General features: G+C 46.0%; 2 protein-coding genes across 3 annotated transcripts; both read right to left on the bottom strand.

Annotated features, from left to right (window-relative positions):
- Nucleotides 1–208: 208 nt before the first annotated feature.
- Nucleotides 209–22,281, bottom strand: LOC114432672 (histone-lysine N-methyltransferase ASH1L-like). Of its 2 annotated transcripts, none has more exons than XM_028400839.1 (27): nt 22,104–22,281; nt 21,169–21,281; nt 17,823–18,619; nt 12,760–17,140; nt 10,533–11,202; nt 10,222–10,401; nt 10,026–10,120; nt 9,830–9,903; nt 9,680–9,725; nt 9,447–9,555; nt 9,153–9,359; nt 8,911–9,057; nt 7,225–7,333; nt 6,952–7,101; nt 6,589–6,656; nt 6,288–6,454; nt 5,994–6,146; nt 5,822–5,876; nt 5,343–5,475; nt 3,770–4,042; nt 3,383–3,469; nt 3,206–3,296; nt 2,820–2,958; nt 2,553–2,725; nt 2,287–2,453; nt 1,445–1,946; nt 209–1,085 (listed from the first exon to the last, which is right to left on the bottom strand). In XM_028400839.1, the coding sequence occupies exons 3-27, from the start codon at nt 18,417–18,419 to the stop codon at nt 994–996; spliced, it is 8,865 nt and encodes a 2,954-aa protein (XP_028256640.1). In that variant the 5' UTR covers nt 18,420–18,619; nt 21,169–21,281; nt 22,104–22,281; the 3' UTR covers nt 209–993. The 2 variants fall into 2 exon arrangements, with proteins under 2 accessions (XP_028256640.1, XP_028256641.1); XM_028400840.1 differs by having other exon boundaries at nt 1,472–1,946.
- Nucleotides 22,282–23,197: 916 nt separating this feature from the next.
- Nucleotides 23,198–26,938, bottom strand: LOC114432683 (E3 ubiquitin-protein ligase RNF115-like). Its single transcript, XM_028400856.1, has 9 exons — nt 26,629–26,938; nt 25,464–25,522; nt 25,319–25,379; nt 25,032–25,228; nt 24,726–24,794; nt 24,544–24,622; nt 24,379–24,472; nt 23,928–24,043; nt 23,198–23,849 (listed from the first exon to the last, which is right to left on the bottom strand). Exons 1-9 carry the CDS (start codon nt 26,704–26,706, stop codon nt 23,727–23,729), a joined length of 876 nt encoding a protein of 291 aa, XP_028256657.1. The 5' UTR covers nt 26,707–26,938; the 3' UTR covers nt 23,198–23,726.
- Nucleotides 26,939–26,984: the final 46 nt, after the last annotated feature.

The following is a 26,984-nucleotide window of genomic DNA, read 5'->3' as shown; positions in this document are numbered from 1 at the left end:
TCCCCACCCCCCGACATCCCCCCGCCTGATTTATTTAAGCTGGTGAATCATGTTACTTCCAAAAAAGAGGGGCTAAGCTGACTGCCTCACGACAAAATAAAAACAAGACACTTGGACTGACAAAAGCGCACACTCCATCTGCCCCTCCTTTTTACTCGAAAAAACAAACACACCACAGGCCTCTTCTGTTCCTAAAAGAGTTACTACAGTATAACAGGAAAAAGATAATAGAATTTAACTCGCTTCTTTCTTTTTTTTTTTTCTTCTCAGACTGCATCATCCAATACTGTGAGAGTGTTAGTGTGTTTTCATTATAGATACATTACACAGAGCTTCACAAAATCCGTGGTACCAAAAGTGCAGTTCACCAACCTCTCTTTCTCAAGAGCAGCATCTGAGCACACCGCTCAACTTTAACATCTCCCCTATGCCATTTTCCCCTCCCTAAAAACGGTCCCGGCGCAGATCTTCTCTCATCTGTTGCATTTCTATTCATTGCAGCTAGGTCCCACTAGGGGGAGCACTTCTCCAGCATTCACATCCTGAAACAATAAGCCATCCCCCTCCCTATTCTGTACCACTTGTTCATTTTTGATGCTTTCTAGTGGAATTCATCTACCCATGTTCGTAATGTTCAATGCATTTAAGTGCATGGGTTATTTCTGCTATGTTCGATAAAAAAGCTTTTGCATGATACTACTTTAAATAAGCAAGAAGTCTGGGTCAGCTCTCCTTTTCGTGCTCCTTGAGAACTCTGGAAAGGCTGAAATTGCCATGGAGTCAGCACCTCCAAACCAACCTCCACCTTCTCACAGCTGAGAGGACAGTCTTGGAGAAGGTAAACTGGAAGAGGCCCCCAGGGATGCATTGTGGTCCTTAATAGTTGGATAACCAACAATGCTTAAATTTTCCCTTCTTGCTGTCTCTCCATTTCTTTTTAGCCCCTGCTGACGATATTGAAAGGCAGTGTGCTTGACAGGCACGCAGAAAACGTTATTTTCTGCCTACAAAGTCACCAAATCCGAGCGTCCGACGCCGTAGCCGTCGCCCTGCACCTTCCTCAAGGAGATAAGTGACATCTATGGCTGTAGAAACAGAGAGACAGAGACGGAATAAGAAGCTTGGACACTCAGGGTATTTCAAAGAAGCAGCACAAGGTAGGTATTCTTGTCCACAAACTGTCTTTCCGATCCTTTTCTCTCTCATTCAACACCCCATGCAGCTGAGTTAAGCATGAATTCACAGCCAGGTGGCGCCATTGGAAAGACTATTGTGAAGCAGTGGACAACAGCTGGCAGTAGTCTCTATAAGCTGCACCAACACTACTAAGTGTTGTCTGTGATGACTACTGTGTATTAAAGTTTTGGTGTTTAAGTCTCAGAAATAAAATTAACATTCAAAAACTGGTTGACAATGGAGTTTCCTCATTCGTCTGTTGACCTACCCCCCTGCTTTGTTCCCGGTCCCTCACCGTTCTTGCTGGGTGTTCTGTGCAGCAGATCCAGCAGAATCTTGTTGAGTCGATCCCTCTGAGCCTCCCTTCTGCCCAGTGCTGGGTGGTGAAGCGGCGATGAGGCAGAAGAAGATGGTAGTTCAAGCATCTCCCCAATCCTCTCTGCGGAACGTTCCTCCAGCTCCTTGTGTTCCTCAACCCCACGCCTTTGCTCTTCCTCCTCCTCCTCCTCCTCCTCCTCCTCCTCCTCCTCGTCATCCCCGCCTCCTGCTCTTTCCTGTTCTGCTCTTCTGGGCTTAGCTGAAAGGAGGTCTGGATCGTCTGGAGCCATGTCTGTGTCATCCTCTGCTCCTCTCCCGTCTTCCGCCTCAGGTGGGAAGTCGTCACCCCGGTCGCAGGAAGAGCCATCTTCCTCGCCAGCTTCTTTGGGTCGTTCGCTTTTCCAGGCTGATCGACCCCCGTTCCTCTTGTAGTTGTCAGGAACATAATGAGGCTGGAAGATAGAAAAATAAAGATCTAGGTGAAATAGTGCTTGGATGGCTACAGAGCTCAGGATTCAGATTATTACTGCCTATATCAAAGCCTTGCGTACGCTAAGATTGTGACGCTGGTGACACAGTTAAAAAGCTTAAATGTGGTAGCCTGCAGGTAACAATGAGCGAGTGTGGTTTCCTCCACCTGCGATACTGCTACTGGCTGCATAAACTCTGTGAACAGGATTAAGTGCTGAAGGAAAATATGTCCTCGTCTGTAATATAACCTCCACTCCTAAAATATCTTTCTGTGTTTATAAATCAGTAACAGATCCCTGTCAAAAACCTCAACACTCTCACCGAGAAGTCTCGTTTGGGCGTGAGCCGCTTGGGGAAGTGGTTGAAGGCATATGGCTTGGTGCAGACCGGGTAGCGGTTCCGGTGGATTTTGTAGAACAGGTGGGCCGACTTGTCCAAGCGGTAATCACAGATGTACACGTCCTGCTCCTTCACGCCCTTTGGCCGTCCTGTAGGAAGAAGGAACTTTTGATTAGCCAACAACTGATGTAATTAAATCGCAATACAATTTTCAAAGAGCGAATGTAAACATGGCATTTTTTTATTACCCTTGCAGTAGGTGTAGAGATCGAGGACACAGCAGGTTCCCACCACTGCCTCAAGGGGGATGATCTCATAAAGCGGCATGCGGAATAACTCGTTCTGGTAGAAACGGCGCGATGGTGAATGATGGGTCTCGTGAGGACGGAAGTAGTGATGGCCGAAGGCAAACCGCTCACCCCTTTAGAGTTTAAGAGGATACACAAAGACATCCGATTAAACTCACAATCACCTCAAAATGCTACATTTACACATGATCTACATACTAAACGTACTTTTCATTCTTCCACAGTTTCTCGATTCGGAAGATGTCGAGTTTGTCTCGGTTGATGTGAGACAGGAGACGGTAAGACTGCCTGACCGGCTGGCCCTCAGGCGTGCGTCGGCTGTCTCTCATCAGGTAAACACAGTCACCTAGACACAACACACACACATACCAACCGGTCACTTATTTACAATTGTAAATAGACTAGCTACATGTTGAGGGATAGGAATCATTATCACAAGCATTCCGAGACCTCTCCAGAGGTGCTGAATATAGGTCTTTGGATCTGAATGATCTGGGGCTCTGGGGTTGTTATCTTACGAGTACAGCTGACTTTCAGGCCTCTCTGACCTACATCTCTAGTGGATATTAACAGTCATGTCAGGTTGCCCATACCTTGGTGTAGCAGCAGGTCATCTCTAAGGAGGCAGATGTAGTAGATGGAACCAGCCTGGGCGTAGCTAGGCTGGGGTAGCATGGGAACTTCCTGTAGTAACACACATAATTGAGATTAGAAATGTGGTGGTGACAGAGACTGGTAAAGTTTTCAGGACTGTTTATAGATAAACGCACCCTGTCGACAGGCCGAGGGTCGCACTGCTCACACAGGTAGTGCTCCACCTCAGTCTCCAGCCGCATACAGTCAAAGTGCTGCCACACCTATAACCACAACACACAAACAACTGTTGGCAATCCACTGTATGAATCTCCCGCTCTGGTGATTCACAACTTTGTTTCTTTTCTTCAACTCCATCAGCATTTGTTATCCTCCTTGTTTGCCTCCATCTAAAAATAACAGATAATACACACAAAGCCCTGACTGCACACTGTCCTTGGAGATTCTCCTTGACGAAGTGCTGGTGAAGTCTCAGGAGAAATGCACTCACTAAAACAGGTGTAACACATCAGCCAGTCAGAAGAATGGAAGATGCATTTATTTCAAAGCAAAGGCTGAGTTACCATGCACTTTTCACACTGGATCATCAGGCCTTCGTCCTTGTACATTCCACAGATGCAACGGATGACGTCGTCGTCCTTGTCGTGGGACCCCGGCCCTCCTCCTCCGTGGTGGTGACCATGGTCGCGTTCCAGTGAATCCGAGCTGTCCGCCTCACTGGCGGTCTCGCCCACAATTTCATCAATCTGGACTGCAGCTTCATGACGAGCGCTGTAGTATGCTTTCCGCAGCCGACACACGTCCCTGCCGACCGATGACTTCCTCCCGTAATATTTCTGGTGGGAAAACAAGACAAGTTGTAAAAAGAGAAAATGAAAACATTTACGGGCAATAACTTGTGTTCTGATGCACACCACAAGGACAAGCAGCCCTCACAAAGTCATGATATAAATCACACATCAGGCAGAAGAGGGCACATTTGACCATTTGGCCACCCCACCGCTCTCAATTTAACAATAATGCAATTCCTCTCTCACTTTTTTTTCAGTTTGCTCTGAATCAAAAGGGTGAACTCACACATCCTCTTCAAACTTCTCTGCCTGGAAGAGTAAGATACTCTGAGAGCTTTCAAGTGCCACTTGTTTAACTGCTAAGCCATACAGATGTAAATCAAAGGGGCTTGCACTGTGTGCGCAGAGGATCAGCAGTCGTGAAGACCATTCGGGAGGTGTTGGTGTGATAAGAATGAAAAGCAATGCCTGAGTGGATGGAAAGATGTGTTGAAGCTGCACATTAACGGCTTAAACGAGGCTTTCTGATATTAACTGAGCTCCAAGTATCCTGCATCATGCTCGAGGGACACTCACAAGTGTTCTTCTTATCAGTGTCATTAAATGATGAAGACTGGATGCTGCAGCAGCTTCATGTAATCACTATCAGTTTGTAATGACTGTTGACATAAAAGAACCGGGAGATGTACAACGCTGATTAAGCTTCAATTTGCATTTTAATATTTTCAAATATTAGATGCTTCATTTGACTGATGTTGGTTCAAATTAATCGACCGTCTTGGCAGCGATTCCATCCTCCAGCACCGACACTCGTGTACATTTCTCCTGGGACAAAGCAGAATACAAGCCTGCTGTATGACCACAGGGACCAGGAACTAAATTTGGTTCCAGTACAACTGCTCCAGCTGCAAAACACATGCCTGTGCTGCTTTCTTACAGCTTGACAACTTCATTCACAAAAGTTACCTGCAGGCCACCAATATTAAGACACAAGCACTCTGTACATCCACCATTCACATCATTAAAACCACCTGCCTTATATCATGAAGTGGTAACACACTAATATCCACAGGAATGCCAGGACACAGAATTTTTCCTGAGCATCTGTCAGCTCGCCACCCTTTTTTCAAAGCATCCAGCTACCAATTCTTTAACAGCTAAACAACATTCATGTGAATGGAAATTAATCATTAAAGTAGGCCTCTATATAAATCTCTATATCCTTCTCTTCTATGTATAAATAACACTTTCAAATAGCATTGATCAGGAACACACAATGCTAAAGGGACACAACTAACCTATTTCTTCTGTTTGTACACAGTAGTTCTGTGTTTCACCTGCTTACCTCAGCATTGCGAAACACTTTGAGCATGTCTGTGTCGAAGGCTTCAACAGTCTTGTAATGGCCGGTGAGGATCTGCTTCTCTATAGTGCTCAGGTCCAGAGGGTCAGACACCTTCTCATAGTACTGGCTGTTTCTGATGGCAAACAACAGGATTAGCGTCTCAAAATAAAATAAAATAAATGTAAAAACTCATTATATCTGATTGCAGCATTATCATTGTACATCAAAGAGTTTACAAGAGCAGCAAATCCCTGCTTACAACAGCAAAGTAAACATCATGAGCTGTTATTGTCTGACTCCAAGTGATTACTATAAATAGAGGACAAGACGCAACACATGGGCCGTCACGGCTCAAATGTGAGCTAAAAGATAAAACTGTTACACTATGTGGGCTCTGTACACTGACAGACAAGATAACAACTGCTGTCTAGGAAACTGTCACACATTATAAATGAACCAGTGCGGGTTGGCACGCTTACCTCTTCCTAGACGGGAGGTTCACCAGCGGAGCAGCAAGTGTCTGACCAGCTGAGTCTGAAATCAAACATAAGATTAACTTTCCTTCAGTGAAAAGGTGCATTAGACATCAGCATAAAGTGACTGACAGGTGTGTCTTACAGGCTTTATATGGTATTGTGTGTTTTTACTAACCCTTGTAGCTGGTGATCATGTCGCAAATCTCCTTGAAGATGTGAGCGAGGCGAGCAGTGCGTGTGACTTCTGTGTTTTCCTCAGCAGCAGCAAGTCTTCGTGTGCGTACCGACCGCGACGTCTGCAGAGCTGAGAACTGCGTCAGGAACACATCTGGAAACAGGGCAGGAGCTACTAATTAGGTGTTATTTCAGATGTTATTACTTTTTTTAATTACTTGAATTTCCCTCGTGATTAATAAAGTACCTGTCTATCTGGATTACATCCTTCCAACCTTTATGTATGCGCACTCACCTGACTTGATGTTGCCGTCGTCACGGATGACTCCACCCCAGCGAGTGTATATGGAGAGGCTGCTGGCATCCCTTTCCCTCTCGCCTTCTCTCTTGAGCAGCTCCTGTTTCTCCCTCATCTTCTCCCAGTTCCTCAGGAGGAACACTCGGTGCTTCAGCACAAAGTTTCTGATGTCGGAGAGAGAAAACAAATGTGTGTGCAAACATTAAACTCAAACCCTTTAAGGACTTTAAGGGTTTACAGGAATCACGATCTTATCTATCAAACACACTTCAGAGTTTGGTTTCCTGTGTGCATTTACCTTTCTCTGTTGGACATGGGCTTCATGAGATGTGGGTAAAACTTGTTGCTGTCACTTGACTCTTCCTCCTGAAGATCATTAAAGTTTTATTAAAGCAGATCTTATTGGAAAAGACTTACATTTAACAAATGGTTAGATTCATAGTGCAATTCAACTTTTAGGTCATAATTCAAACTTTTACCCTTTAAGGTAAGGTTCTTTTTTTAATTTAGAAATCCTGTGGCCCACTAAGAGTACCCCTGAGACACAAAACATTTGTGGCCTACATACAGTCGATACAGCACCTGATATTTAACACAGCCAGACTTTGGTGCATCTTTAACTGACCAGGTACTTAACACCAAAACAACATTTGTCACTCACTCGTTTCTTGAGCTGGTGTTTGGACTTCCTCTTCTCCTTGAGTCGACCCAGCCGCCGGGTCCCTCCTGATTTCCCAGGCAAGCCATTAATACGCTGGCTCTTCCCTCCAATGATACCCCGGCAGCTCTCTGAGCCACACTTACACGCTTGCTGTAGACAAATGTCCAAAACAAAAAAAAAGATATGAGTATATGGGAAGTATGGGAGTATATGGATCTCTCTAAAAAATGTGTTTTTTCCAGGAAAAGGTCAAACTGGTTGCTGGTGCCTCACCTGCTCTTCTGTGTTGAAGGAATGGAAGTTGTAGTCATAGGTGAGCTCAGTGCCGTGGCTGATGTCCTTGAGAGCGAACAGGCCGATTCTGTACACCCCATTCACTGACCTGCACAACAAAAGTGAGTGAGTGAGAGGAGAAAATGTTCTCCATCAGATTACAGCGAAATGTTTTAAGCCAGAACAAAATTAGAGGAAAGTATAAGCACAACATGATGTCATAACTAATGCATGTATAGACTAAGTTCCTTAAGTCAGGCTATTCTGTGTCAATTGCCAAAAATAAAATACTGGCTGAACAAATACGAGATAATAATCGGTGTGACAAATGCTCAACATGTTGTAATCCCCTTCTTGCCCCCTCTCCAAATGAAGCCATGCTCTTCTTCTAAGAATAAAGCACACTGTTCTGTTTGCCAGCTACTTGATAATTTATTCCTTCTATAGGGGCAAAAAGCTGGTTCAGCGCATTGTCTTCAGGCACTACAGCTGTATCTAAGGCCCGGCTGCATGTAATCTCTCTTCTGTGACAAGATGGATGACTCGTCAGGCTTTGTGCTGAAAATCCTCCATCCTTGTGGAGTCGGTTTTTTTTTGCAGCCACTCTACATTACACGCACAGACCAGTGCCCTAGATTATGAGCTGGTCTATGTTAGAGGGCAGAGGCTACAGTGCGATCGTCAACTCTCTGAGGTCATTAGCTGCCCACGAATGAATCCTCTGTGAGTCTTGCACAAATTATTGTAACGGCTAAAGCAAGTAAATTTCGCCTAAGGTCAGGCACAGAGAAGACTTGCTCAGCCAGGTCTCCGATTGCTGTGGCTTTAACCATGTCTGTGAGAACAAACCCTCAGGAAACAAGTGAATTGCTTTGGCAGTGTGCAAAGACTTTAAGCCATTTAGGTCTCTGAACACTGGCAGAGAAGGAGTGAGGCGATCAGATCAGATTACCACCACACAACCACATTAATCAGGTTGAGGTTTCAAGGTAGAGCGTCTCATTTACAGTGAAGTGCACCTGCTACATGTGTCCCTATTAGAGCTATCATGTAAGATATACAAACTAGGACAACAATTTACTTATTCATGTCATAGGCAAACTACATCAAAAACATCCCAAAAGTCTCTATGATATTCATTTGCATCCAGATACTGATGGGTTAATAGTCTCTGAAAACATTGGCAAGTAGTTTAGAATAAAACGGCTGTAGTAGGTGGCTGGTTGGTTTTGTGTTTATTTATGCATTCTGGTTATTTTACTACTGTCAGTTAGTCTCTTACAGCAGGGGAAATTACTCAGCTCACCCGAATCATCAGGCACAAACCGATCGCAATTAAGTTAAGCTATTTAGGTAATAGGATGGTCTATTTTCCAGTTCATTAACCTTACGCGATGAAAGCATTTTGAAAACAACATACTAAACTATCAAGCTGGGACACTTTCCAATCAGTCTGCTCTCACATGCCTTCATTTCCTCTCTGACTAAATCGACCTAACAACATCCAACTGTTCTAACTATACTGACACAGCTACATAGAATGAGAGCAGTAGTCAACAAATGTGCCAGGTCAACTGCCCAGTCCTGAAGAGGCTTAGTCAAATCTGGGTTTTGGTAGGAACCCAAAAGCACCGCACAAAGGCATTAGCAGGGAACTGACTGATTTAAAGCGGCTATGACACCCACCACTTCTGCATCTCACAGTTGGGTTCGCAGCTGTGGTTTATGAAGCGTGCCTCATTGCCCATTCGGTAGCTGTCGATCACCATGCCGCTATCCAGGTTTAGACAGTAGTGGCCACTGTGGGAGAAGTACTGCTCCATCATACGGCTCCTAAAACACAGTAGATGTGAAGCAGAAGAAGGTTTTCATTTGTCTCCAACACAAACATCATCCTAAACTGATGAAGAGAAATTAGTAGGCCTCACCTGAACTCCTGCTCACTAACCACTTCTCCCAGGTACTCGATGATAAACTGTCCAGAGCGGAGAGACTCCTTGGTGCGGATGCCCCAACCTTTGCCTTCAGTGCGAAATCGCTCCAGACACTGAACCCACTCATGTCTCTGAATGTGCTGGTTGTCACATCTATCTGCACACGGACAGGTGCTGGGAGAGCACTCGGCAAAGCTCATCCTGTGCGAAAAAATTTAGAATGAGGTATAAGAATAATAATCCTGAACAAACACAGGACTGAATCCGATCAGTAATAATAAAAATTACCTATTTAAACAATCATCCAAGCAGCCGTGTTCACTGGAGCCTTCGGGAGCTCTGCAGTTGCATGTTGTTGTTTCATAACCAGACAGAGGCTTCACATCTACATAGACATCTGTAACATAAACAGGGATTACCATTTTGTATTTCCAGTTACTGACACACTCACATATGTTCCCGTTTCGAAAGTAATGTAAAAAAATGTGTCACACATTGCATTCAGGTAAGAAACTACTTACTTGATCTGAGCTTTTTATAGAGAGGGACATCTGGTCTCTTGTAAAGCTGAAAAACAAAAAGCGTTTCAAAAACAAATAAATGAATCTACACTGTACCGCCAGATTTACTTTGAGCATCAGAAACCCCTAAAACTACATCTGATTAATTACCTGGTCGTGTTTCCACAACCATAAGATGTCGTAAGGCAACTGGAAATCAATGCGCTTCTGTCTCAGGTACTTCCCTGAATAAACAAAGCAGGGAGAAAACCAAAAAACATGTGAGGAGGAGGTAACTTCAAGCACATACCATAAAAATGAAATAAAAGTTTCATAATAAAATCTAATCTAATCCAGTTTAACTCACCAACATGTATTGGAGCAGGAAACAGTCCATATTCATGTTCCCCAGGTATGTACTCCAGCTTCTCTTTCTTTAGCTGCAGAAGTTGACTACGGGGGCTACAGAAACAAGGGAAATGTGAGGGCAGCTCACATGCAGTGCAGGAAAACTGTATGTGTGGTGTGTTGCATCTGAAATGAGATTTTTTTTTGGTACTCACTCTTCACTCTTGTATACATCAGAGTAGAGCCCCGCTTTCTGGAACTTTTTCTTTGGAGGCCTGGCTGCTCTCTTCTCTCGTTGGTTGGGTATGGGTATGGGTATGGGTGGAGCTTGTTCCCTAGAGACGGTGCCTGAGCGCTCTGGGGAGCAGTGGCCATCTGGCTTGCTTTCCATTGAGCTAAAATTAGAAGCATGACTTGGTTTCTAGTGACAACTGGACTTAATAAATGTTCCTAGAGATGCCAGCACTGATGCCTAACATTAGTAGTCCCATCCAAGAGGTAAAGGTTGTAGTGAAAGTTTGCTTACCCATGAAAGTGCTGGAGCTCGTTTTGGGTAAGCCAACTCCTTCCTGTCCCCGTTCTGGGCCTTGCCACCACATTGCTGAGGTTCTCCTCTCTGTCGGGCAACGTCTCCTCTGTCTCTTCTGCCTCTCTCTCCTCTTCAACTTCGTCATCCTCCTCCTCATCCCCATCTCTCTCCCAGTGCTTCCTCTTCTGGCCTTTTCTACGTTGGCCCTGGACTACTGACTCAATTGCATCTGTTACAGTGTCACCCTCCCGCCCTCTTCCCCCTGCTAGCCGTTCTGCCCCTCTGTCTCTGTGCCGGGCCGGATTCAGGTCCACCACAGGGGGTGGGGACGGTGGTGGGGAAGGTAAGGGATGTTTCCTGGGACGTCCTGGGCCCCTCTTTTTCACCACATTGTTTCCCGTACGAGCCTGCCTCTGCAGCTTCTTGGCACGCAGGATTTTGTTGACGTGGTGCAGGCTGTGTTTGGATGGCTGTGCCCGATGGGAGTGGTGGGACATGGAGGCATCCAGGCAACAGTCTTGAGGGGAAGAGAGGCAGGACAAAGAAGCAGAGCCATGGGAGTGAAACAAAGAAGACTGGTGATGGTGCTGCTGTCGGTGATGCATGGATCCTTCAGGCCCTTCTGATGTTGAGAGGGCCACCCCTCTAGTCTGGATACCTGATGACCCTGGAAAATACACTTAACTTAATGCTGCATTCAAGAAGCATCACAGGACATGGCAAACATTCTAAGGAAGGATGATTTATGCATGCTTTAGAATTCTGACCATTTATATCACCTTCTGCTCTCTTTTCCTCAGCCTTTCTTGTCAATCAATAGAAACCCCTTCTTCCTTTATTTAAGCATTTTATACATGACTAGGTACGAGAAGAACGAAATTGTATGGTCATTTAACGCAGCATAGCTAATCAGTGTCTAGTATATTGGCACAAATGTACCTATTCACACCTGTTCTGTTGAACTACTTCACATTTTTGATGTGACCTTTCACATCACAATAGTCTGTCATCTTCTGTCATTCCCTCCGTGTCTTGCATGCCAGCCCAGTCCCCACTCCTGTCCTCTGTCTACCTTCACATTGCCAGGTCTATGACCATTGTTTGACCCCTCAAGTCCTGAGCTCTAATCCAGGATTACCCTGGCATAGTTTGAAGAGCAACATTCTGCTTCAACAGGGACCTTTAAACACCCCAATTTACTCGCATACAAACAACAATCCTACTGCTGCTCACACACAAGTCAGAGTCACACTGTTGAAGCAGACTGTGTCTCATATCAGCAACATTAGCTCAGCCCAGGTGCACTGATGAATAGGACTAGGCCTCACATTGTGGCCTTTTGAGAAAACACTCTTCTAAATATAGTGTGTTAACAAAATACTCCACCCCTTTAGTAAGATGAGCCCTGGCAGAAATGCTGCATCAACTGTGGCCATCCAGACACACACAGAGGAGCCAATTTCAGTAATTGTGCATGCTTTTTTTTTGCCAAGCCTGTAACCACTACTAAGAGCTACCAAATGTCAAACAGCGAATGCATAGGGGATGTCACCGAGACTTTCAAGGGGACTCAACTCACTAAAAAAATGTGGCTCATTCCACTCTTGTGTTTTATTTTCTCAGATGGGGGACAGCCGAGAGTGCACAGAGAAAGAAATGGTAAATTTACTGTGCCGTCTGTTCTAACCACAACTGAGGTATGGAGGGTTTCAGTGCTAACCGCTACACAATCTATCAACAAAATCTTCACTGTGAAGAGATCAAGAAAAAAAAATGACACCCCACTTGCTGTGCCATATGGCAATATTTGAAAGGGCTACAGCCCAAATACGATGGATCTAATTAATTACACACTGTGCCAGTTTCACCACAGCAGTGCCAAGCCATAAAGCTCATCAGATATCAGCCAATCATATTCAGACATCATAATACAACTGCAACAGGACTATTTTTGGAAAATGAATTTGGTGCACAATTGACTCAAAGCAACCTTTTACAATGTCACATTAATTTGGGTCGAAAGATTTTCTGTGCTCATCAAAGCTACTCAAGCTTACAAAGCAGCATGATTGATAAGGGATTAAATGCAGTCAATGAAATGCCAGAGAACAAAAGTGTCCAATGTTTTCTTTTAAATTAATTATGCCTACGCTGTTGTGACATGCATATCAGTTTATTGCTGCTCATTCATACAGATCCTTTTACTTAACCAAATCAAACTTACCCAAGTCTCTCCTCTCTGCTGACGTTGAGCGGTCTTTCCTCATCGACCGGTCCATGTGGGCAAAGCTGGAGCTGTCTGTAACAACCTCTGACTTTCTGCTTCTGCCCCCCTTTAGTGAAGTGCGAGTGAGAGCAGAGGCAAAGAGATTTGTATGGTTTGGCGAATCGTGAGTTTGTACATCCTCTGTAGGAGAGAGAGGCTCGTCATCCTCACTGTCTGAGCAGCCTGCTGGGTCTTCTGCTCGACCATCTGAAAAGGATCCCTGGCCAGATGCCACTTGACTCCGTGAAAGTTTTGAGTAGTCTGCATCAGAGCTGCCCAACCTGAACCAGGACTCCGCTGGGTGGTGGCCTTTTGAGCTGCTACCAAGTGTGAGCCGGGAAGGTCCTAAACAGGACATGGAGCTCTCTTTTTGCTTGTACCTATCAGCAGATGATGAGGAGGATGAGGAAGGGGAGTTGGCAGAGGTAACAGCAGCCTGCTTGCTGGCACTGGAACTGGAGGCTTCGCGTCCAAAACGGCATCGCTGTAAAGACTCTGCCATTCCTAAACTGCCAACTCGCTCTCCTTTACCTGATGGTCCACCCTCAGACATCCCTGCACTGGCCCGGCTCCCTGAGCCGCCTCTTGCCGTTTCATCCCTGTCCTCCTCAGCACAACGCTCTCTGTGTTTGTGTCTGTGTTTGTGCTTGTGGTGCCAGTTGAAGGAAAGCTCAGAGGACATTGGTGGGTACAGGACAGGAGACCTTCCTCCCCCCAGATACTCCTGTCTAAGCAGCTTATGTTTCTTCTTGTGAAACTTTGAGGGGTTCAGCAGGAGATGAGAGGGGTGGTGATGATGCATGTAAGATGTAGGCGGAGGAGGAGGGAAAGAGGGCGAATGGTGAGAGTGATGGGATGCGGCTGTGTGGGGTGACTGGTGGTGTGGGTGAGGATACAGAGCACCAGCTGGAGGATAGCCTCTGTAATAACCCAACCCCAGGGGCCCAGATGAGTAAGGGACACTGTAGGAGGGGTGGTAGAAGCCTCCACTCGACAGAGGGAATCCAAGCCCAGGCACAAATGGGACCTCAGACATGGACTCTCTCAGTTTGGGAGGTCGTCCCCGTTTCTTCTTCATGTCTGGTTTACGAACATAGTGCAACGGGTCGCAGGAGTATGCAGGGTGGGAGTAGTAGCTGCCAAAGTTAACCCTGAAGATTGTGGGCAGGAGATCCCTGTGAACGTAATGATGTGGAGGAGGGCCACCTGTGCCTCCTAGACCACCACTGGCCCTGCTCCCTACCCCTGGCACTCTACTTGATCCTGCTGCAATGCCTATTCCACTGCCAAGCCGATGCCCTGTAGAACGGTGAGCTATTCGTATTTCACTAAGTCTCACAACAATCTCATCCAGCTCAGCAAGAAAGTCTGGGTCAAGCCTCCGCGAACGCAGCTGCAAGTACTTCTTCTTGCGTTTCCTCTTCTGTCGCTTTAGCTTTTCATATCCAGGGCATCCATGGCTACGGCGTTTACACTTGTGCTTATGTTTCTCCTTGTGTCCTAGTAAAGAGGAGGCTGGAGCTGCAGGGTGAGGTCTCCGGGGATCAGGTGATGACCTTGCTCCATGGGGTGATGGAGAGGGTGAGGGATGTTCTATAAGCACAGTGGAATGTCGACGCCTGCCTCTGGAATTAAGGCCCATCCCTGGACCCAGAGCTGAACCAATAACCCCTGGCATCAATAATCCACTGCCCATCCCCGGTGGCATCCCAATTCCTCCCAGGCCACCTGCCCCTCCAGCTTTCTCGCCACGGTCAGAAGTGCTGTTATTGTCTGTCCCGATACCACTGTCACTAGGCACTGTCTCCTCACTGTGTGACTCACTTACTGGTGACGGAGTGGCTTCTTTTAGCTCACTGAGGGGAGCAGGGGAGGTGGGATGGAGTGGCCTGGGAGGGGAAAGCTTATGATAATGGTAGTGCTGCCTGTGATGATGATGGTGGTGATGGTATCCACGGCAAGATGACTTTTTCTGGGAAGCTGATGCGGCCAGAGATGACGACCCCAGCACGGGGTTCCGAGGATTAGGAGCTGAAAAGGTTGGAGGAGGGAAGGAAAATGTGCTGTGGCCATGATGTAAGGTAGAATAGTGAGAGTGACCTGCAAAGTGCACTGAGCCTGGCTCCACAAAGCTGGCATCACTGATGGGACTGTGGCCTCCACTAGACTGTGAGAGAGAAGGGGAGGGAAAGACCTCTGATGAGGAGAGCTGGTGCTGTTGCTGGGACTGTAATTGGTGGTGATGAAAAGGGGAGGTGGTGTTCGGAGATAGAAAGGTTTCTGGTGATGACATAGCTGTAACATTAGTTGTTTTTGGTTTACGGCCTCTCCTTTTGCCCATGTATATTGTGCCCTTCTTACTGACATTAATTTGCGACCCTAGTTTCCCCCCAAAAGAAGCAGCCAAGGAGGACAATGACTGGGTTGCAGCTTCCACACAACCGACAGTCCCACTGGTGGTGGCTTTAGGAGGGTCTTCTTGTCTGGGACCCAACAGAATTTGACTGAGAATACGCTTCCTCTTCACACTCTTCATCTTATTGATCTTACCAATAATAGTTTTCATAATAAGCTGCCCATTTCCTTTGTTGCGGAACCGTTTGTCTCCCATATCTCCTGCTTCTGGAGCCAATGTGGGAGGCTGACCCTCCTGGGGTAAAGTAGGAGGAAGGCGCTTGGGTCGTCCACGTTTTCTCGGCATAGGTTTAGGGGGATTCAGGTCCACCTCTGGGTGAAGAACAGGTGGGTCTTGCTCTTCTTTGGACTTCAGCAAAGATGAAAACACCTTGGATGGGACCAGCTTATTAGGAGGGTTTCCCCCGGCTAAGGCATCAAGCCTTGGCATTTTGGACTTTGGCCTTCCCCTTTTCTTAGGCTGGGGTGGGAAGAGCTGTGACACTGAACTTTGTGTCATAGGATTTGGTTTGACCTTATTTGGGTTGGGAGGCCTTCCTACAGGTCTTTTGACCGGTGGCAATGGCATTTCTAAGCATGAAGATAAAGGCATGATGGTTTTGTTCTCATTGAAAGCACTGTCCTGGCCTGCTCTTTGACTCTGTGCCTTGTTCATAATGCGGGTCCAGCGAGGTTTCCTTCCCCTGCGTTTTTTCAGGGGTTTGCTTTCCTGCTCTGCAGGAGAGTCTATGGATGAATCAGGAGAATAATCTCTGAGGGGTGTTTGTGGGCCTTCTTCGTCATCTGGTTCTGGTGGAGAGGGTGTCCTTTGTCCGAGAGACTCAGGGGGACTGCTGGTCCGACCAGGCCGGCCATTATCCCTGTTGGGACTGCGCTTACATGGGCTACTGCTTTTTCCCCTCTCAGCTCGTAGTGACAGATTACCTGCCCCCTTGTCTTTCCCATCTGGCTTTCCTGTTCCTGTTGAAGGAGAGCACTTGGTTAAGTCTCTGGGGCTGTCCCCATCCTGTTCCCCTTTGCTTGTACAGCTTTCCTGTGCCAGGGCGGGGGACTCTCGTGCATGGTGTCCTTGTGAGGGAACAGGAGAGCCCAAGTGACTCACTGCACTCACCGTCCTCTGTTCTGCTGAGGTGGAGGAAGAGGATGAAATAGGACAAGATGGAGAAGATGCGGGGTGGGGCTGGCTGTGCACAGGACGTGACTGTGGCTTAGAAATGCTACTGTTGCTGTTGTCGTTGCTGTCCTTTGATGCGGCTGGTAGGCGGTTATTGCCAAAGGTGAATGCTGGGCTGTTGCTGCGACTACTGTTGTTGCTGCTGTTGCTACAAGCTTTTCCAGCTCCATCCGAGTCGTCTTTCCTCAGTGGTGTCAGAGTGGGTAAATTTTCTAACATATCCTTGTTTCTAGAACCATACGGCCGACCGGGTGGTCTGGACACAGGAGGTGGCGGGGACAGGTGAACAATTCTTGAATATGTGTTCCTATTTGCCATAGCCCTGTCTCGCTGCTTGGCTGTGGGAGCCATAAAGCCTGAGCTGGGGAGAGGAGGAGTGGGATCTGCCTTTGCAGGTTTGGGTGGCTTAGGAGTCTTTGACGGTGGGCAGGTCGCTATAAGTTGAGCTAATTTCTCTGTGACTGTAGGTGCTCCCCAGCTTTGTCCGCCTTTCTCCTTGTCTCTCTGGCTGTCTGTGCTGTATGAGTATTGAGGCTTAACACCCTCAAAGTTGGGTTCTTTTGATGCAGATAGTGGTGGAGAGGGCGAAGATGTCCGGGGGTTGGGTTGTGGAGTCGGTGTTTTCTTCCCAGAGGAATGTGTTTTGCTGTCTGGTGGAGGGCGGTGAAGGTTAAGGGGTCTCTCAGATGTGATGTTGGCTGCTTTTGCGTCTGACTTTGAATCAGACTTGCACTCCATCTTTGGTGGACCCTGCAAAAAAACACGTAAAATTATTAATGAGTCAACAAACTGAAACTGATGAGTAAGTATTCTAATTGTAATTCCATTTTCAAAATAATGTGCTAACCTCTGGACAGTAATGTATTAAAATAATCTGTACACTAGTACATAATGCAAACTCATACACATCGGTACTAAAAGTGTTACACACAAACAAACATTTTTTTTAATCTTTAATTTCGTTGCTAAGATTTGCAGAGCAACGCTACAATGCTGCTTCCCTGACATGCCCGCGGGAGGTAGCTACACTCAATAACGCTTATTAGGGTCAGACTGGGGACAGTGAGGGAGAAGCTAGAGAGAGAGGTCATGCACGGATGGGGGTGGAGAGGGCATGGCCAGGGAGAGACAGAGGACAGACGACACAGACGGAGGGAGACTGAAGGGGGCGGTGCATGATGAATAGAGGCAGGCCAACAGACAACACAAAGAAAACTAAAGAACAATTTATGCCCTGCTTTTTATCTCTGCAATAACACGGTAATTACTTTGGTAGCTGTGTTGTGCAACACTGCATTCCTAATGATGCATGGCTGATTTTAAGTTTAAAGATAAAGATATGGGAGACATAAACACAAATATGTGAAAATAAATCCTAGCTGGGAATACATGGTGGAATCAAAATAAAAAAACAAACTGATAATACTCTTACCCTTTTCGCTGGTGCACTCCCATTCACTTGGGAGGGTGACATGGTGGAAGCGCTGGTGGGAGGAGGAGCAGGAGGAGGTGGTGTTGGAGCTTTAGCAGAAGGGGCTGATGGGACTGGTGGTCTGTTTACACTGGGACTCTTTTCCCTCTCCTTTTCCCTGCCATGTGAAGGACTCTGGTTCTGAATGCCTGGTCCATCACCTGTAGCCCCTGCACGGTTTCCACGAGCACCGCCTCCTCCTCGCCCTGTGTGCCTCACAGTGGCCCTGAAGGCTGGTCGACAAACATAATTCTCCAAGATCTTAGGGGGCTTCTTCATGCGCTTTGCTTGAAGGCCAATCTTAAGTTTGACGTTGCCCTCAGACAGACTGCTCTCTCTGATGGAGAAATGGGACTGGTCGCCACTGGCTCCTCCTGGCCCACTTGCACCTGCGCCTCCTGTGCCAGAAGCAACAGCAGTAGCTCCCTCCTTCTCTCTGTCCCTCTTCTTTTCCTCCTCCTCTTCCTTTTTTCCACCCCCTCCCTCCTTCTCCCCTGTGGATGCACTAGAGAGAAGGGGGGGTGGAGTTGCAGTTCTCCCCTGAATCTTCTGATCCATCAGAACTTAAGGGTAAGTGCAAGTTTATTGGGGTGTGGGGGGGTGAATGTGGTGGATACCAGGTAAAGTTTTTATCTGGGGATGGGATAGGGGTAAAGGGGGAAAAGGGGGGAGGAGGGATAACGGTGAGGGTGAAGCTCTCCTTGTTTTGAGGCGGCTTCTCTCCCTCTGTGGTCCAGCCCTCTTTCTCCGTCCTTCAGCTGTAGGTATGGCAGAAATAAAAAAGGAAAAGGCAAAAAAAAAATCCCATTAGTCACTGCAGCACAGAGCATCAACCAAACATTGACACTTTTAAGCATTGCCCTACAACTGGAAAACATATAACATGTCTCACAGTGAATGATAGTGGAAAGCAGACGGAGGGCAACAAATTTTATCATCTATTTAGTTGGAGACCGTCCTTCATCCTGCCTGGGTGACTTTTTATGGTGTGCTCGTCATCACGGACTATAACAATCTGTGACCTATTTACGCCACCAAGGCTCCCTCTACCTGAGAAATCTAACCTTAGGCATAAGGACTCTGAATTGCCCACCTGCATTTTACAAAACCCACATTGTCCAGAGTCAATAGTTAATCCCAGAGCACTGCAAATCCATCCAAGTGGTACAGAATAAGGTGCCAAATGAGCAATCCCTTAAGTACCCTCCCTCATTAGCTGCAGTGAAAACGGGTGACTGTGATAGTGGCAAACTGCTCATACCCTGTGTTAGCACTGCAGCAGCACGCTTCTTAATTGTGCTCCTTAGAGGCAGCCCAATTCAATGAAGTTGTCTACAGCTCCCCATGGCCACTGAGTGATTTAATGCGGATTCGCCCCCAAGCAGGTGCTTTCTCCGGGTGAAGTCATTTGGAGGCAATTCAGAACTGTGACCTCAGCACATTAGGTCCTCTGGGACGAGACAGAGGATCCAGGCCGCCTTTTCCCAGCCTTCACCAGCAGCAACTGAACGTGAGTGATCGAGCGTCAACATGCCGGCGGTTTCACTGCGCCCTACATTAGTGGAGAGCACTAAAAGGAGCTACTTAATGGAGCCACAGGAAAGTCATACAAGTCGTCACATCAGTAAAGCGTCAAAGCCAGAGAGCGAGAGAGAAAAAAAGTAATCTGCCCCACACATAGTCCGCCACCATTGTTTGTTTTGGATTATGACTCTGGAAAACAGTAGTAGCAATTTTTTCAGTTGAACCGCACAGTAAACGCAGCAGTTTTTGGAGTCCCGCCTGTAGTTTCCCCCACGCCCTCCATTCTGTGTTTACTTCAATTACTCACTCCATTTTGCCTCAAAACTGCAGACTCCCCCTCGCTACACATACCACACTCAAATCACACCTCCCTCCTTTCTTTAACACTCCATCAATCTCTGTGTTCTTCCCCTGTTTTCCATCTTCTCTTTCGCAAACTTGGAAAGAAACAGCACACAAACTAAAGTCACAGTGTTCTTACTTTAATCGAAAACACATTTCACCCATCACCCACCCAAACCAACTCTGTTCCCCATGTCCTTCTTCTCACACACACACACAGTGACAAATGTTCGCCCTATTCTTTTATACTAAACACTCACAGTGATGCAAGCTGCTTCTGTTGCCTGCCAGCAGAATAAGCCACAGTAGTACCTTCTAACAAGCTACTTCAGGTCATTTACTGGCAGTTGCTCTTCTGTTTATCATCTGATAAGAAACTAAATGCTTTCTGATTTGTGATTAATAACACTTATGTCGAATCATTTACATATTTAGCACAAAGGTACTTTTGTATTTACGCAGCAGCACAGACACTTCATTTGCACAGTCATAGAGTAAGTCAGAATAATAACAACACTTTTGCTTTTGATATTAGTCACACTTTTTTTGGGTTCAAAATTTACAGAAATAACTAAATCAGTACACAAAATGCAAACAAGGAGTCTAAAAAAAACAAATAAATAGTACAGATAACATGGAATCAATAATCAATATCAGGCTACAACTAAAGAAATGGCAGAAGCAGGGAGGAACGTAGTAAACAACTTCCCGCGCCCCCTCCCATTTCTTTCCTCCCTCCCTCCCTCCTTCCTCACTTTTGCACACGTTGTTCATAACTGCTGATTTCCCTTTGGCCATAGCAATAGTATCCAACCCCCACCCACCTCCACCACCACCACCCCCATCATTCACATGAGGGCTGGCGTCTGCCTCGAGAGCTCCCTGTCATTTTCAGGGCTCTCTCTCTCTCACTCTCTCTCTCTCTTTTTTTTTTAAATAACTCCACCGGTGTTAGCAGAGAGCAGAGCCATGCTTCTGCGTGGTGGTGGTGGTGGTGGTGGGGAAAGCAGCCAAATTCCTTCACTACTACAACAGCTTTGTATCATCTGACAGCGGAAGTGCTGTATAATCCAAGCACAGGGTGCCATCAAAAGACAAAAGAAGTGCCTACAGGGTTTGAAGGCTTTATTTAAAAAAAGAGGAGGAGAAGCTACAATGACAGGTGTCAGTCAGGGCAGACCTCCTCTTCCTCCTCCTCATCCTGCAGGGAAATTCAATCCGCTTCCACATTTCTGTATTTTTTTAAATTCATCTCACTTAACCGCGTGTTATGCAAAAAAAAAAACGTGGCTGACCAGAGTAGGTCTATACAGTTTCCTGTATAGTCAACACTGCACACCCCCTAAGGGAATAAACTCCACGAAGCAATCTCCCTTAAATGTTCACAACATAACACATGCTGATGATCAATCACATTCCAAAATATAGAATCATCACTCACCTCTGAAATTGTCCAGAAACGGTGTTCACATTATTTGGCTCTGTGTCCTTCCTTCGTGTGTATCAACGTGGTGGCCACATTTTTATTTATTATTATTTTGTATCTCCCAACAGCTGCAATAAGCAGGAAAAAAATGATCAGCTTGGTGCAAAACTAAAAAAAAATCTGTTTATAAATCAGTGCACACAGATTCTGATCACCTGCACACACACACACACAAAATATGACTGTAGCTCCAAAACACAAAGTTGCCCTGATCATGTAAAAGCATCCTCCATCTAAAAACACATGCATTTCCATAACATGTAGGGTGGCAACAAGCAAGAGCGGTAACGTAATATGACTTCTCAATATAACCCATGCATTATAAAAGGTTTGTTTTATATTTTTGTAACAAGCTAGCAGCTACCACACGTCCAATAATAAGACAGCCAGGAGCTAACTAGCCATCTATCAGCCGCCTGTTTTTAGGGCTATTTCCACCTTGCAAAGCTTTAACTTAAATAGCATGCAGCTAAAAGATAAGTCGCAAAAAAAGCCTACAGCTTTCACACAATTTGTACAAAACGACTGATTGTGACACAGCCAGGGTACAAGTGATGTACATAATCTTGCATCTCCGTCACACTCTCGTAGGCACTCGTGTTACTACATCTCAGCTACGACGGCTAACGATGCACTAGCAAGTGAGCTAAAGCGGAAAAATCCTCCGTCGCCGATTTAAAGACAAATGCTCCATGAAAACGGGCAAAAAAACACACGTGTAATTTTTCCGATATATTTTCCAGAGGTGTGAAATAACAGATGCAGCGCCGTGTAGGTTATTAAAAAAACACTGTCAACAAAATGGCGGCTGCGTTGAATCAACAGAGACCCGAAATGGATCTCCCCCCGCTATTTCTTCTTCCTCGGTGCTAAAAATCCTGTTTCCTTACAGCAAGTGGTATCCGTAATATCTCCCCGAGATGCTCCGAAATCCACTCCGACACACCGTTAGCTGGGCCTGGATGTGTCAGCACGGGCCTCTCTCGTTAATCGGGCCTCCATGTCTGCTCAGCCCGTATCGCTACTGTGTCAGTACAACACGGGCATTCTCAGTCCCACAGAGGAGGGAGGGAGGGAGGACGGGCAGAGGAGGGCGGAGGGGAGGAGGAGGAGGAGGAGAGGTGAGGAAAGGAAAGGAGAGGAGAGGAGAGGAGAGTGCAAATGTCGGTTGTACGCTGTTTCTGCGGTTCCTTGGTCATTGACAAAAATGTCTGTGTTTCATTATTTTGCTATTTTCGGTTGCTGTGGTGTTTTAGGCTGGCTGAGGGTGTGTTTGCTGGTATGCAAGGGCGTAGAATAGCGTAAAAGACATTTCCTTCCCAATATCCAGCGACCGCTGAGTCGCTCATAGCCATACCAATAATTTAGCTCCATATACGCGCGTCTTACAAAAGGAGAAAGATGCGCGCGTTTACGCACACAGCAGCAACGATTTCATCATTTAGGATTCATGTAATTACCTATCAGCAAACCGGGTGCAATATGGATCCTAATCTAACAGGGTTAGCTACTTTTTTTTTAAACATAAAACGGCAGAATGTCTCCAAAGAGAGCCAGAGTCGTGCGCAATTGGCACCGATCATGTCATAGTGCTGACATTCATTACGATATATTTTTATTTACCGTCAGTAGAAGAAGGATCTGTTCACACTAAAGCCACCATCTCCAACGGTGGTGAGACCAAACACACGCCCTTGTTGGTATGCAACAGTCAACTGTCAAGCTGGCGGTGCCTGGTTTCAGTGCGGCCGCAGAGGGTCAACATAACGTTACAGCACTTAAACATGACAGGCAGGGTAAACGCAGGGGAAGCTCTCAGCCTATAAATACACCATCCTGCTCTGTTGTTGTTCGCATAATCACAGTGAAGTCACGTTTTATTTTTATTTTTTACATGAGCACTAGTACCCAAAATGGATTTTGAAGAATTCACCATTGGGCAAATGTTGCTGCACAATATTGGCTTATTAGACATTGCCACCACAAATGCTCTGTTATCGACCAGGTGTACTAGCACTGTGTGCATTTTTAAGACAATATTAATAACTGATATTTTAAATCTTATCTTCCTCTGAGTCCTCAGGGAAATAAGAGATGGTACAGAGGATGAGGGGGGGTCACAGGTTTAGGCTTTAATAACAGCTGTAACAAAATGTGTGTGCATTAAGAAACAGTCTTACCAAAAAGAATAATGCAAAAAAGTGTTACTCCATAACTCTGTGAGTTTCCCATCTTTTTCATAACCACCGGTGCCTCAGTGGTGATTAGTTTGTGACATCAAGTCAGTCATTCTGAAAACCATTTCAGAGGGCAGTGTAGCGAGAAGGACACTTCACCTCCACATCTTGGCAGCAAAATCCTTTTTGCATGTGGTGTGGCATAGAAATCGAAATCATAAAGGTCCTTAGAAGAAGTTGCACGGATCAAATGTGAGCTGAAGCTGCAAATTATGCATGTTTGTTTTTTTTTTATTGGAAAGAAAGGTCTGTGGTGAGAAGGGTCCGAGTTGTTTCTCAGATCGCCTGCCTCTCCTGTTGCTCTGTCCTGATGGAGCGGGCTTCTGGGGGTTGTGCTGTGGGTGGGATGCTGTTGTCAACACCATCCAGGCTTTTACGGCACACCGGGCAGGTATCATGCTGCAGGCAGAGAGAAAGTGTGTTAATCAGCAGATTCTATGTGTCCTATACAACCTGATGGTGAGTTGTTCTCCTTACTAGCTCCAACCAAGGCACTATGCATTCACTGTGAAAGTAATGGAGGCAGGGAAGCTTCTTGACAGACTCTCCTAAGAAAAACTCCTCTCTACAGACAGGGCACTCAAGTCTGCAGTCTGCAAGGAGACGAAAGAGGATGTTTGAGAGAGTGAGGGTACAATTCAGCCCTGCAGTTTTTTGGTGATTCATCACATCGCAAATGTGCAAGAGAGGTCAGCAGACAAACATGTATTTATGATTTATTAATGGCGCTCATAGCCATAAGTGGACTCTGCTTTAAGAGACAACTAATGGCTTTAAAAAAAGAGCAGGGAAGGCAGGAAAGAATATGAGGAAGATAGCAAGAGGAAGGAAAAGGAAAGATGAGGGAGGAGGCAGAGATATGTAAAAGAAAAGAAAGAAGGAAGGTAAAATTAGGAGTGATCATGTGATGCCATGCTGGAATCTCCACCTGTCTGTTCTTGAGAGATGCAAACTGTTGGCAGGGATGAGATCATCTCCTTTTCTGCTGGGGGTGGCCCTGTGCTCTCCAACTGCCCCAATAACTAGGAGAAGAAACAAGTGTGGATGTACAAAGACAAACATGGACGCCATCATTAAGTAATCCCGAACTTACCTCCGTAATGACGGCGTCGAAACCTCCCTGACCCCACGCGTAATCTGCAGGGTTAGAGTACAGCTGAAGCATGTTGGATCTAAGACAGCAGGAAAGAAAGAAGAGGTTGTCACACATCATGTCACACATTAAGGGAAATCAAAAGCAAATGATGTGAACCAAACATTAAAAAAAGCTTTTACAGTGCAGCTGGTGCAGCACCAGGGTTTCCAGCGTTGGCAAAGAGGCCGGCCAAGAACTGCTGCACAATCCTTGAAAACACAAACACAGACAGCAAAGATCTCTGCTCAGAGTCTCTTCCAGTAGACTTAACTGTATCACATAATGCATTTATTTTGTTTAGTGAATCAACTGTATGAAGCTGTTAACAGTGGTTCTGGATACTAAATATCAGATAATTAAAGTTTAAAGCTTATTAAAGCTAGTTGTTAGAAACAAAAAGACACAAAACTGTGGCGCTGATCTCTCTGTGTACCATGTCCACACACCCTTCCACTGCAGGCCTCTGTTCAGGCCTGGACGACCTCTCCTGATCTGGGCTGGAAGGAGATTCTACTTCTGTGGCCTCAGCAGCCACCAGAGAAGTGCTGCTCTGGCCTGCAGATACCTGCTCACTTTCGTCGGACTCTGAGGAAGGCGGATGCGACAGCAGAGCAGAGCGCTCCATAAAAAGCAGCTGCCATAACTTGGAGAGAGACCAGAGAAGCAGAGTGTCAAACAAAAGCCTCAGAGAAAGAGGAGTGTTCTTATTAAAATGCCATTTGTGAGGCCATACTTCTGAGAACAATGAGTTTGAGTCCGTGCTGGTGATGGATGCTGTGCTGTCCTGCAGGAGACTAGGAAGCACAAAAAAAGAAAAAAATCATATGGTCATATGGTGAAGAAGAAAAAACAGGAAAAACTTAAACACCAAACTGTACCTGGAGTCTTCTGTCACCTCTTCAATGAAGCCAGAGTCGCATCTGGGGCAGACAAAATCCTTAAGGGAGGAATGAAATCTTACTATCATTTTTCATTTCATAGCTATGGACATTAATCTGCTGCTGTAGAAGACTCTGGAATGATGCAGCTCCCTTTGTTTTTAACGAGGTCAAGCACAGATATTTGGTTCACAAGCCAGTGTTCATCCCAAAGGTGTTCAGTGCAGGGAGGCATTCATGGACCCTTAAATGAGCTGACTGGGGTGGTCAGAATCAAACAAATTCCCCCTGGCCAAGTTTTAAACATGAGTTCTTCAAACTTTTCAAAATAAAAGCACAACATAACAAATAATCTTAAAAAAATAAAAGGCAGCACACAGGGAAAAGGTGGGGAAAGACGTCCAAGACCTACACAGTGGGCACTATTTGTATTTTATATTAGGAAAATTCTGTTAGATGTGTCCAATAATGAATCAAATAGACCTCAGTGAATGAATTTACTGTACAATTATTCTGAAAATCAAAGTCATAAACAAAAGTTTTCAGTGTGTGGACAGTTTATGAGGGCGTGGACCCAGTGCGCAATTGTCCCAGTATTGTCAGCTGCGCAGCAAATGCTGTCCAGAAGCCCCTTTCACTCAGTGTCCCTCTTTTCCCCAAAGGACAAACATTAATCTAAAATCCAAAAATCAGTAACTGATGTTCAGTAAAAGGGAAAATGAGGACAACTCAAACTCAAACCAAAGAGGTAAAACGCGTCTGCGCCTCGTCACTGGCGTGTAGCGGCTTATGAAGCCCCGGTGGCGCATGTGGAGACACCCACACCCCCCCTCTTACGTCTCTCACACACAGTTGACAGTAGACAACTGGACACAAAGTCGCCAGCAGTGGTGCTTCTAAATATGGCATCGTGAATCGCCAGATTTACTCCCTCACGGTAATACTTTAGCGCACACTGTACGCACACGAACAACCAACAAGTGGAAGTCAACATGTGTTTTTTAATGATCCTAGCACTTTAACATTTAGCTTTGCAATTATTATGTTACATTTTTTAAAATAAAAGCGCTGTGGAAATCTTAAGTTCTCCCTCTGTGGAATCGTGGATGATCTTCAGGTTAAACACGCGTGGAAGAGAAACACTGTGACACACAAAGAGACTCACCGGGAGTTTAGGGTTTGTCTCACTTTTACAGCAGTGACAGAAAAACCGGTGTTGTGGTGAATCCACAGCCTCCGCCATCTTCACGGTGAAGCGCAGCCCCTGACGTCGGTGTGCCAGCGCGTAAAAGTCACAGGCGGCGGCGAAACGCACCAGAGCGCTCCGGGAGGGTCTGACAGAAACGCCGGAGAGGACGCGCGACGCAATCACGACATGTTTGTGAAATCAACAATAACAATAAATATACAAATCACTGGATTTGTTTTTGTCCCCCTCCCATTTTAGTTGCCGATCCAGAAAAAAGTCTCATAAGTGGAAATAAAGCAACAAGTTGACACCATGTCAAGGATGCAGTTCCC

Source organism: Parambassis ranga, chromosome 2, assembly GCF_900634625.1.
Source record: "Parambassis ranga chromosome 2, fParRan2.1, whole genome shotgun sequence".
NCBI classification, from domain to species: domain Eukaryota; kingdom Metazoa; phylum Chordata; class Actinopteri; family Ambassidae; genus Parambassis; species Parambassis ranga.
This window is presented reverse-complemented; position numbering and strand designations above follow the sequence as displayed.